This window comes from Bidens hawaiensis, unplaced genomic scaffold (assembly GCF_021521415.1).
Source record: "Bidens hawaiensis isolate Kalapana, Puna unplaced genomic scaffold, B.hawaiensis_p1.1 tig00056232_1, whole genome shotgun sequence".
NCBI classification, from domain to species: Eukaryota; Viridiplantae; Streptophyta; class Magnoliopsida; order Asterales; family Asteraceae; genus Bidens; species Bidens hawaiensis.
In genome coordinates, this window is record NW_027500144.1 from 9,247 (window position 1) to 24,059 (window position 14,813).

At 41.7% G+C, this 14,813-nt stretch overlaps 1 protein-coding gene across 1 annotated transcript; it reads right to left on the reverse strand.

The window, feature by feature from the left end:
• Nucleotides 1–13,566: 13,566 nt before the first annotated feature.
• Nucleotides 13,567–14,554, reverse strand: LOC143601425 (uncharacterized). Its single transcript, XM_077078835.1, has 3 exons — nt 14,365–14,554; nt 13,701–14,283; nt 13,567–13,615 (listed from the first exon to the last, which is right to left on the reverse strand). Exons 1-3 carry the CDS (start codon nt 14,552–14,554, stop codon nt 13,567–13,569), a joined length of 822 nt encoding a protein of 273 aa, XP_076934950.1.
• Nucleotides 14,555–14,813: the final 259 nt, after the last annotated feature.

Here is a 14,813-nt window from a genome sequence, read left to right on the forward strand (position 1 = left end):
GAAAAAACCTAAAACCCGAAACACCCGACCCGGTGCTTCACCTGCAACGCCCGAGTGAAACCTGCAACTCCAAGAAGTCCAAAACAGGAATTCTAATTGCAAAATCACCCGGAAAACCGTCCCAAACAGCCCTGAAAAACAGCCCCGAACAGCCCTGTTAACCAGAAAAACGAAGATCTCTGACAATACTGTTCACCGCCGGAATCACTGTTCACGGCCGGAAACACTGTTCATGCCGGATACTGTTCACCGCGGCACTGTAGCGGCGGCACTGTAGCAGCCCTTCTCAAACCAGCCTCTTCTACCTTTTTTTTTTTTCCGATCGATACCCGTGCAAAACCGTGTGTAAACAACGAGCCAAAGCTCTGATGCCACTTGTTAGGAACAAAGCGGCGCGCGGAAGCGAAACAACACACACATGCACAACGATAAACACGCATAAACGAAAATATAAACGACACAAGAATTTAACGTGGTTCGGTCCCCGCGAGGGGACCTACGTCCACGGGCTGCAACTAGGTTTTCTTATTAGCTCAGAACCAAGATTACAATTACATGATGGGATATATATAATAAACAAGATTAGGGTTAAACATAATTAGGAGCCAAAACCGGGCCTCCTAATAAAACCGGCCCAAAGGCCTTCATAACCCAACATGGTCCACTATATCGACCAAGTTCGCTAGTTGGTGTGTTTCCTCTTTGCCTCTTAGATGCCGATTCACGAATCCCATTCATCAAGTTTATAAGTGGGTCATTGCACGACCTACTAGTTGTTTTTTTCATAAAAGACGATCTCGTGCTTGGACCATACATTTGAAAATAATGGTCATAAAGGTCTTGATGGTTTTTGTTGAACTGTTCCTTCGCTTCCGTCGACAACTTCGGGTCGATCTCGTGCATACCTAAGTTGTCGAATATTTCCTCAATCGTTGTCTCAACCCCATTAACATTCCAATAGGGGTTTAATGCGGCGGCACAAGTAAAGACCGGCGGTATGTTTTCAAAATATTTTATGAACTTTTCCTTCATCACCGCAACAATATTCTTGAAGAGTTTGTTCTTCTCCGCAAAGCTTTTAAAAACACAAGACATATAGTACAATTCTTGCAAAACCCAACAACTAGTTGGGTAATAGACTCCCGATAATTTTGTTGTTGACTTTTTGAACACGTCAAGATACTCCAACAAATAACCGACTTGGACCCAAACACTTTCCGGAAACATATCGGCCTCGCATTCTTCAACAAGATTGTTATGAAAAGCTTGTAAAGTTTGGCGTTGGGCAAAAGCACACTTTAGCATATGACAAGTTGAGTTCCAACGGGTTGGAACGTCCCAATTCGGCCCCAAATACTTTCTTTCAACCGACTTGCAATAGTTCTTATATTCAAGATGTCTTCTTTTACCACTTTTGAAGACATCTTGTAACATAAGTCTAAAGAATTTTAAATCGTCACAAATGTTTTCATTGTCAAGACCTATATCACCAACTTGGTTGTTCAAAAAGGTCTTGACAATGAAAACATTTGTGACGATTTAAAATTCTTTAGACTTATGTTACAAGATGTCTTCAAAAGTGGTAAAAGAAGACATCTTGAATATAAGAACTATTGCAAGTCGGTTGAAAGAAAGTATTTGGGGCCGAATTGGTACGTTCCAACCCGTTGGAACTCAACTTGTCATATGCTAAAGTGTGCTTTTGCCCAACGCCAAACTTTACAAGCTTTTCATAACAATCTTGTTGAAGAACGCGAGGCCGATATGTTTCCGGAAAGTGTTTGGGTCCAAGTCGGTTATTTGTTGGAGTATCTTGACGTGTTCAAAAAGTCAACAACAAAATTATCGGGAGTCTATTACCCAACTAGTTGTTGGGTTTTGCAAGAATTGTACTATATGTCTTGTGTTTTTAAAAGCTTTGCGGAGAAGAACAAACTCTTCAAGAATATTGTTGCGGTGATGAAGGAAAAGTTCATAAAATATTTTGAAAACATACCGCCGGTCTTTACTTGTGCCGCCGCATTAAACCCCTATTGGAATGTTAATGGGGTTGAGACAACGATTGAGGAAATATTCGACAACTTAGGTATGCACGAGATCGACCCGAAGTTGTCGACGGAAGCGAAGGAACAGTTCAACAAAAACCTTCAAGACCTTTATGACCATTATTTTCAAATGTATGGTCCAAGCACGAAATCGTCTTTTGTGAAAAAAACAACTAGTAGGTCGTGCAATGACCCACTTATAAACTTGATGAATGGGATTCGTGAATCGGCATCTAAGAGGCAAAGAGGAAACACACCAACTAGCGAACTTGGTCGATATAGTGGACCAAACTATGTTGAGGGAGCAACGGTCGTTGCTCGACGAAATTCACAATATTGATTTGTTGGCTTGGTGGAAAGGTAAACAAAACGAATTTCCCATTCTATCCGCCATGGCTCGTGATTTGCTTGCCGTACACGCCTCAACGGTTGCTTCCGAATCGGTTTTTTCTCTTAGTGGGAGGGTGTTATCTATGCGAAGAACAAAATTAACTCCCGAGTCTCTAGAGGTTTGCATTTGCCTAAAGGACCATTTGGATGCGGTGGATCGTGTACAACACAAGGCGAACTTTGAAGACGAAATACCAATAGAGCGTCATATTCATGATGAGGAGGCGGAGGACGGGGTTTCTTCCGATAACGAAGACGAGGGTGAAGACGAGAATGAAGACGAAGAAGAGTTGTAATTTGTGTTTTTTATTTGTTTTAGTACAATTATTTGTAACTTGTTCAACTAATATTTAGTTTTGATTTGTTTAATTATAATTACTTTTGTTACCCATGATTAATTTTTTGTTACTTTTTTAATAACGACGAACATTTTATTTATTTAAACAATAAATATTACAAACATTATTGAAACATAAACGATACTAAACATAACAACTAAAACTTAAAAAACAAAGTCCGTCGTTTTAATTCAAGAATACTTATTTTTGGGTTGTAGAGCCGGACGATTCTCTCACTTCCGCTTTTTTAGCATCTAAACTTCTTTTCTCTCGACAATACTTATTCGTATGTTTTCGTAATGTCGAGTTGGACCCTGCTTTAAGAAACTTCGAGCAATATTTGCAACGTGCCATCTCATGTGAGTCGGTCATTAGACACAAATCGTAATGAACCCAAACATCGGGGCATCTTGTTGTTTCGATCACCGTAACAACGTCGTCATTAGTTGCCATTTGTTGTCGGTTTAAGCTTAATTGTGTTTTGGTGTGTGTTTTATAGTTTTGGAAGTGGTTTAACAAGTACACACTCATACATTGATATTTATAAAATGAAAATTAGCTATATATAGTAATAAAACCGGTTCCAACGGTCAAAAACTGCTATATAGCCGTTGGAACCGGCTTCTAACGGCTATAATGTTTGAATTTAAAAAAAAAACCGGTGGAACCGGTTTTTACGTAATAACTGGTCCCGGTTCCAACCCTACCCGGTTCCTAAAAGTTTGCATTTCTGGACATCGGTTCGGGTCGGGAACCAAACCGGTTCCTGACTGGAACCGGTGTCATTTTCTACCCGGTGTGAAAAAAACTGGTTCCGAACCGGTTCGGGTTTTCAAGGTGAACCCGATTTGTGCACGTCTATCCATCTCAGCTTTTAACACCCATGAATAAAGTGATGATATATTTTGATATGCCATCTCTCTTTATCTTTGTTGTTGACTTTCTTTTGTCAACCATGTTTCTTTTTGTACTTATGTGGATTTTAATTTCGCTTTTAGCATGACTTTTCTTTAGATTTCCATCTATAAGTGACTCTTCTTGAACTTATGCTTCTGTTTTGCCAAAGCCTCCCCCCCTGCTAAGAGGTCTAAACTAACAAAAAAGAAAAGTGCAAACTAAGGCCTTAGGATCCCGGAACATTTCCCCAAGGAAAACAACAAATCAAACTAAATAAAAAACCAAAACTAACAAAATAGTTAGGCCAAACACCCAAACGGGTCTCAACCAAAAAGCGTAGACAACTTACGAAGAACAACCCAAAAGCAACTATTCAATAAACGTGGATTAACGTTGTACCGACCCGTTTGATTAACCGACAACCAATTCCTCCCCATCACTTTTAAGATCAATTTCTTACAGTCCACAATTTGTACCGAGGCTATAGTATTCGAATTGGTTGTTGATTTCTTCCTATTAACGCGTTAGACATCACAAATCACAAACTAGTCAACCGAATACTAGTAATTACAATTAGTTGACCAGTCAAACGAACACCAAAAGACATAATCTTAAAGTATGATACACTAGCCATACCTAGGAAGATTATGGAGTAAATGCGTCAATCACTTCAGTTCCGAAACTGCTCAAACGGACAGCCACCCGGTAAGACTAAAACAAGCAGTTTATGATCAATACGTGAGACATAAAGATGGATTATGGTGTAATAGACCTAGGGAAACATAGAACTCACCTTCAATAGAAGTTTTATGCCCACACCCTGGCTGTAAACAAGATGATTGCAGGGGTGAGCTACATCTTTGCTGGCCGTTCAATTTAAGAGAGAAAAAAAAGTGAAGCATGTGGGGAACATGATGAGTGGATGAGTAGTTCAATAATGGTGAGTTGCTATTGATGTCTTGGTCGGCTAAAGGAGGAAAAAGGTAAGAAGAGTAGTTGGGAGAACATGGTGAGTGCAAGAGTGGTTGAATGATTCAACCTGAATCATCTCTTCTGTTTGATATAATATCAAAGTTACACCATGGCCCCTCCTACTTAAAGAATATGGCATTTGAGAGGAAAGCTAAATAATTTAACGGACCAGGATAACGAGAAGGAAATTAACGGGTGTTACAAGTCTACCCCCTTATAATGGGATTCGTCCCCGAATCCTGATGCGACAGGAACAACTGCGGATACAGTTTCATCAACTCATCTTCGGATTCCCAAGTAGCCTCGGAACCCTTACGGTGCTTCCACTGCACCTTAACCTGCGTAACCACTTTATTCCTCAAATGCTTTTCCTGACGGTCAAGTATAGCGATAGGCTCTTCAATGTAGTTTAACTTACTATCAAGCTCGATATCGTCAAGAGGCACATGGGCCTCCTCATCTGTTAAACATTTCCTCAAATGAGACACGTGGAAAGTAGGATGAATCCCCGCGAGTTCGTCGGGTAAATCCAGTCTATACGCTACCTCACCAACTCGTGACAAGATACGGAACGGACCAATGAATTTCGAATTGAGTTTCCCCCTTTTACGAAAACGAATAATACCTTTCCAAGGAGAAACTTTCAACATAACAGGTCACCAACCTCGAACTCAATAGGTCTCCGCCTTTTGTCCGCATAAGACTTTTGACGATCCTGAGCGACCTTAAAAAAAGCCCTTATCTTATCGAGTTTTTCAGTCGTGGCCTCAACCACTTCCAAACTACCCAACTGTTTCTGACCAATGGAGCCCCAACAAACCGGAGTCCTACACCTACGCCCATACAACATCTCAAACGATGGCATTCCAATCGTATCGTGATAACTGTTATTATACGAGAATCGACTAATGGTAAGTGACGATCCCAACTACCACCAAAATCGATAACACAAGCCCGCAACATATCTTCTAGAGTTTGAATGGTTCTCTCGGATTGACCATCCATCTGCGGGTGATAAGCGGTACTAATAAGAAGTTTGGTACCCATCTCCTCATGGAATTTCTTCCAAAATCGGGAGGTAAAACGCGTATCCCTATCCGAAACAATAGATACGGGCACTCCGTGCCTAGAAACGATCTCACGAATGAACACATCGGCCAGCTGCTCAGAATTAAAAGTTTCTCTAATTGGCAAGAAATGAGCGCTCTTAGTCAATCTATCCACGATTACCCAAATTGTGTCATAACTACCCTTAGGAGTACGAGGCAACTTAGTCACAAAGTCCATCGTAAGATGTTCCCACTTCCACTCAGGTATTTCTAGGGGTTGTAGCTTCTCGAAAGGCTTCTGGTGTTCATCCTTAACTTGTAGACACGTCAAACACTTACTCACGTACTGAGCCACCTCATACTTCATCGTGGGCCACCAGAAATTCTTCTTCAGGTCTTGGTACATCTTGGTCGCGCCCGGATGAATGGAATAGCGCGACTTATGTGCTTCATCCAATATCTGGCTCCTGGATCCTCCATGCTTGGGTACCATAAACGACCGTCCTTATACTTCACCCCGTCACCGACGTTTTCTAAAAATTTCTCCTGACCCCAAATACGTTCTGACATAATCCATTCCACCTGTAAGGCCTCGTTCTGAACATTGGCTATCTGTTTTAAAATATCGGGTCTGAGGATAAGCTGGTAAGACACCCGAATAGGATTCGGTCTCTTCTTCCGGCTCAACGCGTCGGCTACCACGTTAGCCTTGCCAGGGTGATACATAATCTCCAGATCATAGTCCTTAATCAATTCTAACCACCGACGCTAACGCATATTCAGTTCCTTTTGTTCGAAGAAATACTTTAAGCTCTTATGATCGGTATAGATAGTACAAGGAACACCATACAAATAATGTCTCCATAACTTAAGCGCGAACACAACCGCCGCCAGTTCCAAATCGTGAGTAGGATAATTCGCCTCATGAGGCTTTAACTGCCGTGAGGCATAAGCTATGACTCGACTCCGTTGCATCAGAACACATCCAAGCCCCTGATAAGAGGCGTCAGAGTAAACAACCAGATCCTCGGTGCCATCGGGTAGAGCTAAAACCGGAGCATGCGTCAACTTGTCCTTTAATTCAAGGAAAGCCTCCTCCTGCTTAGGACCCCACACAAACTTAACATTCTTCTTAGTTAACTTGGTTAACGACGAAGCGATTTTTGAGAAGTCGGGAATGAAGCGGCGGTAATACCCCGCCAATCCCAGAAAACTATGAATTTCAGACGGAGACTTAGGAGGTTCCATTCGTTCATGGCTTCCACCTTTGCAGGGTCGACCAGAATACCGCTCGAGTTAATGACATGACCCAAGAATTGAACCTCGCGTAGCCAAAAAGAACCCTTAGAAAATTTCGTGTACAATTTATTCTTTCGCAAAGCTTCCAAAACTTCCGTGAGATGACCAGCGTGATCGGACTCACTTTTGGAATACAAAAGAATGTCATCGATAAACACAATAACAGAACGATCAAGCATCGGCCTACACACCCGGTTCATAAGATCCATGAACGCAGCTGGTGCATTAGTCAAACCGAAAGACATCACGAGAAATTCATAGTGCCCATAACGAGTGCGGAAGGAAGTCTTAGGGATATCTTCCTCATGAATTTTCAACTGGTGATACCCGGACCTAAGGTCGATTTTTGAAAACCAACTAGCTCCTTGGAGCTGATCAAATAAGTCGTCGATCCTTGGTAAAGGGTATCGAATTTCCACAGTAAGTTTATTCAATTCACAGTAGTCAGTGCACATCCGCATGCTACCGTCTTTCTTTTTGACGAACAAGACTAGGGCACCCCAAGGTGAGATGCTCGGTCGAATGAAGCCCTTGTCAAGCAAGTCTTCCAATTGAGTCATAAGTTCTTTCATTTCTTTTGGTGCTAGACGGTAAGGGGCTCAAGCAACAGGTTTTGCACCTGGAACAAGGTCTATTCGGAACTCGACTTCGCGATCCGGCGGCATATCTGACAAATCATCAGGAAAAACATCCGGGAAATCCCAAACAATAGGAACATCACCGACAGTAGCATCCTCGGTTTTCACGTTTATAGCATACGCCAGATACGCTCCGCACCCCCGTTGCATCAATTTTCTCGCCTTTAGCATGGATATGATAGGTGTAGTTGCACCATTCCGATCACCGAAGACCATAATTTGGGTCCCCATCCGGGGCCCTTAGACGTACAAGTTTCTGACCACAAATGATCTGAGCATCAACACTCGCGAGCCAGTCCATCCCAAGCACCACATCGAAATAGCCAAGCGGCATCAAGTACAGTCGCACCGGAAATCTATACCCAGACAACTCGATGGTACAACCCTGAATAGCCCTAGACACGGATACAGACTTTCCTACGGCGACCTCAACATCAAACACATCAACTACGCGCTCGGGTAATTTATTCAACAAGGAACAGAAAGTGGTAGACACAAAACTTCTACTGGCACCCGAATCAAATAAAACGGTTGCCTATATTTCATCAAGTAAATAGGTACCTGGTATATTATTACACTACTTACTTAGCTACTTGAACACACAAACGTTTCCAAAGGAAAAGAAATTCAAAATGGTAAATTATAATGACGTATTGGGAAAAGTACCCGAAACAACGTCCGCATCATCCTTTGCCTCTTTCTTGGTGATATTGAAGGCCCTCGCCCTGACCTTTGGCTTTTCTTCCAATTTCCCCCTCGAGGAAGTTCCCGGGTCGGGCCCCCCAGTCTTGATAGTAGGGCAGTTTGATGACAGGTGGCCAGCTCCCTTACAGCGGACTCAAGTCAACGTCGGACACTCGAAATGGGGGTGTCCAACCTTATCACAACGAAAACAGGAACTTGACCCATGCTTACATTCCCCTTTGTGCTGTTTCCCGCACTTCTTGCACTTTACAAACGCCACATATTTCTTAAAATCCGGATTCTCAATCTTAACCCTCTTCTCGGCCGAATTAAAGTTGTTTCCCCGGGCCGTTTACCGTACGAATTTGAATTCCACGTCTTCCTAGTCTCGGTTGGCGGTAACTACGGAATGAAACGAGTTCATGTTGGTGGTCATCACACCCCTTCGAATATCCGCCGGAAGACCCTTCACATAGTTTTTAATCCTCTTGGCTTCGGGAGTTACCAAATCAGGACATAAGCGAGCCATCTTATTAAACTTCGTGGTGTACTCCCGATGCGTCATACTGCCAGCCTCCAAGGTCAAGAAATCTTGTTCAATCTTATCCAATTCGGGTGGAGGACAAAACTGATCAAGAACCAACTTCTTCAACTCAACCCAAGTCATCCTCCTAATAGAACGATCACCCATAGCCCGCACCAGATTATCCCACCAACATAGCGCTTCAGAACGAAACGAGGCAGTCGCGAAGGTCACCATGTCCTCCCCTTACACTTACTAACCCTCAATACGACCTCCATTTCTCTCACCCACTGATGTGCTGCCAACGCATCCTTAGTACCGTCGAAGGAAGGAGGGTCACACTTCTTAAAATCTCCATACGAACAACCTCGTGTAGATACACTAAAGGTGCGGACCTCGTCTTCATCCTCACCTGGCACAAACACCTCTTCCTCCCCGGCTGGCATCTCCTTACCCATCCCTTCCTTATCCGAACTCTTACCCATAAGTGATTTTCCATGGCCCTGACAGCCTCGGTAACGCTTTCGGGAATGGCGCTTTGGAGAACCTGGTAAACCTCATCCGCGATAGCCGCGCGTATAGCAGGATCTAGGGCAGGGTTACCTTCTTCCTCATGGATAGGGGTTTCTTCCTGTTGCGGGGCTGGATCACCTCTCTCGGCCTCGGCACGTGGCTTACGACCACGAACACTAGGACGTCCTCTCTTAGTTGCACGATTAATAACCATGTCTTATCCTTACAAATACAGAATTGTAACACTGTCAATAAACCTTAACGCTAACGCCATGAGAGTTAGCCATATCCTATCCATACAAAGACTTCTAACATAGTCAGACACAAGTAGTATTTAGGACTTGGAAGGTAAAGGTAGATTGCTAATAACGTTGATCAAGTGTTATTAGTCGTTTACTTCACCTGCCCGTCCTGAGCACCCCCTGCTCCTAACCATATTAGCATCCCATCTAACACTTAAACAATTAATCATATTCTGGAAACTTTAAAAATTCAAGGAATGACTAAACAATTAAAGTTACCTCTTGGCGTGCAGCTACTCGCGGTTGGCATACTAGTCTTTTCCCTTACAGTTTGAGTCCAAGCATTCGGGGATGCTCGGATCCCTCGAACCATGGCTCTGATACCAACTTGGAAGACCCTGACTCCCGGTGGTCCCACAGTTGGTACTCATGCGCGATATTTACAAAAATACTTAAACTTAAACAGCTCGTTCCATTAAAATAATAATTCAGAGTATAGGTTCAGCGGAAAATTATTAAAACAAATTCCCAAAATCAAAATGAAATGTATTTAATAAAACATTAAAAGAGAATGTTTAATTTTATTGAAACTTCCGACTAAGTATGCCTTCAACCGACCGAGTCATCTCGAGCACGTCCAAGCGGTAAGCATCATCCTCTTAACCTGAAACTCACACTAACATGTACACAAAGTCAGCTTAAGCTGAGTGAGTTCAAGTTTAAATAAATAACATCTTTAATAATAATAGATTTCATTCCTCAGAAGCCACAGTATGCTACGGTGGCTACCGTAGCTTACGGTAGCCCCTGCAGAAAAACCATATCGACAATAATAATAGGTAATCGTTCTTATATATATAAACATCTCAATACATGCTTTCCTATATATATATATATATATATATATATATATATATATATATAACATTCAATAATAACATTCAGGGCCGGGAAAACGTACAACCCCAACACGTAACATTCTACCAACGCGTGCAAACACGAAGTAGGCATACGTAACATCCGTAGTCGATAACAACTACAAAATTCGCCAAATATTGGCCATACACATCAATACATCATCCAATATTATCATCTTAAGGCCTATCCTATATAAATAAGCCTATGCAAAATAATTTAAACGGTTCTTCAAGCAAAATCGTTTAAGTGTACATGCTAGCCCAAAACTTAAAAAGAGTAAAAAGGGCATCATGAACTCACCAGCCACAAGGCACAAATTCACCACGAGCTAGAGAATCCCTAAGTATCCCCACAACTCAAACACCTGTCGGTTTATAAACAATCATTACAAACGACACCGAAAGGACTCGTTTATCCTACGGGACGTTCTAACACTGTTCGAGTACCTAAGGCCTCGACCTCACCAATCTCATTCATAACAGCTCCCGGGCCTTACTTATACCCACACGACTCTTAGATACTCCCGGGAACAAAGAATTCTCAATTTGCCCCCGGAAGCACTATGTGATACTAACACGCGCGTTTAAGAGTCGGTTAGGCTATTAACATCCAACTCAGCCCCATGTGGACCCAATATGATGAATTCACAGTCAACAAGTCCACACGACGCTACACGAGTCAAATGGGTCGGTAACTCTTAAGTACAAAGTACCAACTATTCAATAAACGTGGATTAACGTTATACCGACCCGTTTGATTAACCGACAACCAATTCCTCCCCATCACTTTTAAGATCAATTTCTTACAGTCCACAATTTGTACCGAGGCTATAGTATTCTAGCTATAGTATTCTAATTGGTTGTTGATTTCTTCCTATTAACGCGTTAGACATCACAAATAACAAACTAGTCAACCGAATACTAGTAATTACAATTAGTTGACCAATCAAACGAACACCAAAAGACATAATCTTAAAGTATGATACACTAGCCATACCTAGGAAGATTATGGAGTAAAGGCGTCAATCACTTCAGTTCCGAAACTGCTCAAACGGACATCCACCCGGTAAGACTAAAACAAGCATTTTATGATCAATACGTGAGACATAAAGATGGATTATGGTGTAATAGACCTAGGGAAACATAGAACTCACCTTCAATAGAAGTTTCATGCCCACACCCTGGCTGTAAACATGATGATTGCAGGGGTGAACTACATCTTTGCTGGCCGTTCAATTTAAGAGAGAAAAAAAAAGTGAAGCATGTCGGGAACATGATGAGTGGTTGAGTAGTTCAATAATTGTGAGCTGCTCTTGATGTCTTGGTCGACTAAATGAGGAAAAAGGTAAGAAGGGTAGTTGGGAGAACATGGTGAGTGCAAGAGTGTTTGAATGATTCAACCTGAATCATCTCTTCTGTATGATATAATATCAAAGTTACACTATGGCCCCTCCTACTTAAAGAATATGGCATTTGAGAGGAAAGCTAAATAATTTAACGGACCGGGATAACGAGAAGGAAATTAACGGGTGTTACAAGTCTACCCCCTTACAATGGGATTCGTCCACTCTATGAGAGGCACCTAACCCTCATTGGCTTTTAGAAAGACAAACTTCCTCCCAATTTACTTTGGCACTTCCTTGTTTTGGATCACCTTGATGCTAAAGAAAACCCTAATTTTCTCAATTTCATTACTAACACCATACAAAATAATAATAAACACAGAGGATCAGTAAATTAAATTGACAAAAAAACAAGCACAACTTTAGCTAGCCAAGCTTGTTAGCATAAGATAAAAACATATTTTTCCACATGTTAATTCTAGCCTTAACCTTATCATTTAAAGGCTTATAATCCCTATTATAAAGCATTTTAGAAATTAAAGGCACTCTAAAAAGGCTAAATATTGAGAATTTGTGCTTGCTTCTCACTATTGACATTCCCAAAACATATCTCTCTTAGACTGAGACAACAAACTAAACTCATCATGGGCATCCTTGATAGTGTTTATAGACTTCAGATCAGTTCCATGAAAGACTTTTAGATCATCAGCAAAGCATTAATGAGCCAGCTTGGACTTCTCACAATTCTGATGGTAAATCGAATAAGGATTATTATTAATATGCTTAATAAGAAGATTAAGAACCTCCATCACCAAAGTGAATAAGTATGGAGTCAAGTCCCGTATCGATATTCAACACACGAATTAAACGAATAACTCTTGTTTATATTAATAAGAAAATATCACTCTAAAAACTGATTACAATACCTCAAACCCTAACTCGGTTTGACTCTTAATGAACCCTAACTCGGTTACACCAACTCCACCCTAATGTCTAACCATAACTCGGTTTATATAGACTAACCCTAACTTATTAGCCAAGACATTACCAAATATAATATTACTCTAATTCTTGGGTTGGGCCATACACTTGGGCCAAACAACAAATGACCCAAAAATCACCCCCGCAATTGTTGTACCCGAGTCACCTGACTCACCCCCCAATTTCCTACTCGAAATTGGCGGGTCTTCAACTTCACGCTTGTCATCATTCTCTTGATTCTCCTGAGGCTTTTCATGATATCTTGCAATGTTCTTTCCGCTCCACTTGGCTAGAAGACAAACTTGCTTCGTTTGATCATTACACACCTTCCCAGGGCTTGAATCACTTTCTTGACCACGCGTTTAGTTTCTTGAACTCTCTTCTTTGGACTTTGAATTTTTGAACTTGGATCTTTGATTGGAATCTGACTCGTAACCAACTTGTCTTCTTTCAGTCCAATGCTTTGAAGATCCCTACCGGCAAAATTCTTCATTCCAGTGATAGCTCCTTTACCGGGACTTGTTATCTTGAGACTAATCATGTACAATCGATTCTTGGTCCTTGTCACCTTCATCAAAAGCTTACATGTATCATCTTTAATGGTTAGCAAATCATGTTTCATGTGAATCTCGCATCCACCTTCTTTTGCTTGACCAAGACTTATGATATTGCAATGTAGGCTCGAAATGTAGTAGACATCGGTCAACAGGCACTGCTCCCCCGTTTTTCCTTCAATTAAGACCGACCCTTTTCCCCGAATATCAATACAAGATTCATCTCCGAACTTCACAGTTCCCGTAACACATTCATTTTCATAAAAATACGATCTATTACCCGTCATGTGATTCGATGCTCCGTTGTCGAGATACCAAACGTCTTTCTTTATCGGCTCGGTTTCGAAACACTTTGGAATCACACCATCTTCATTCAGAAAAACCGTCTTCTGATAACCTTTTATCATAAATAAACTTGGATCAAAATCATCAATTTTGTTCAAATTAGATTCTTCATTTTCCTTCATACGTTCCGGACACGAAGACGCAAAGTGACCAAACTCACCACACCGGTAACACTGAACATGTGACATATCCTTCCTTCTCCATTGACGATCCTTTCTTTGACCCGTATACCTTGACCCACGATGTTGACCATCTCGGTTGTCACAACCATCTTGATCTTCATCATCTCGATCTTGACCTCCGGTTTCACGCCCTTTTCCACGTCCCTGTGAACTCGGCCAACCCTTACCTCGGCTACCGGACTGATCATACGACTTCCCTTTGTAATTACTTTCTGTCCGATTGAAAAGTAACCGACCTTGTGAATTTGAAGCGCGTTCTCTCCCTCGTAGACGTTCCTCAAGTGCCTTTAGTCTTCCAACAACATCTTCAAACCTCATACTATCAAGATCAACCGTTTGCTCGATTGAGGCTACCAAGTTGAAGTATTTGTCTGGAACCGTGTCAAGTAACTTTTTCACCAATACATCTTGCTCGAATACGTGACCAAGACACGTTGCCTATGAAACCATACCGGTTATTTTTCCCGCAAACTGATCAACAGTCTCGTCTTCCGCCATCTTGAGTTTCTCAAATTCACTTTTCAACGTCAGTAGTCGAGCCTTTTGGACTCGCTCAGCCCCAACAAACTGTGCCTTTAAAGCCGCCCATATTTCTCGAGCATTCTTGTATTGAGAAACCTGAAGAAGAATATTAACTTCCATAACTTGGAACAAAAACGACCTTGCCGTTTTATTCTTCTTCGCATCAATAGCCGCACCCTCATTCGGTTGAACAACTTCCCATAACTCTTGATCATCCAAGATCGCTTCCACCACAATCGCCCATGTGATGTAATTAGTTCCGTTCAACTTTGGAACCTGCAACGATATCTCCACTTCGTTGGAACAACTACAAACAACTCAGTCTGAACAACTTTTCAGAACCGAACCACGTTTGCTCACAAAAAAAACTCTGAATTTA

What these genes read in the sequence shown, in the direction of transcription:
- LOC143601425 (XM_077078835.1), bottom strand. Translation starts at nt 14,554, where the DNA reads ATGGAAGTTAATATTCTTCTTCAGGTTTCTCAATACAAGAATGCTCGA. An exon ending in GTTTGCGGGAAAAATAACCG is followed by an intron (nt 14,284 to 14,364) that starts GTATGGTTTCAT and finishes ACACGGTTCCAG; the next exon opens with ACAAATACTTCAACTTGGTA. An exon ending in CCGATAAAGAAAGACGTTTG is followed by an intron (nt 13,616 to 13,700) that starts GTATCTCGACAA and finishes GGAACTGTGAAG; the next exon opens with TTCGGAGATGAATCTTGTAT.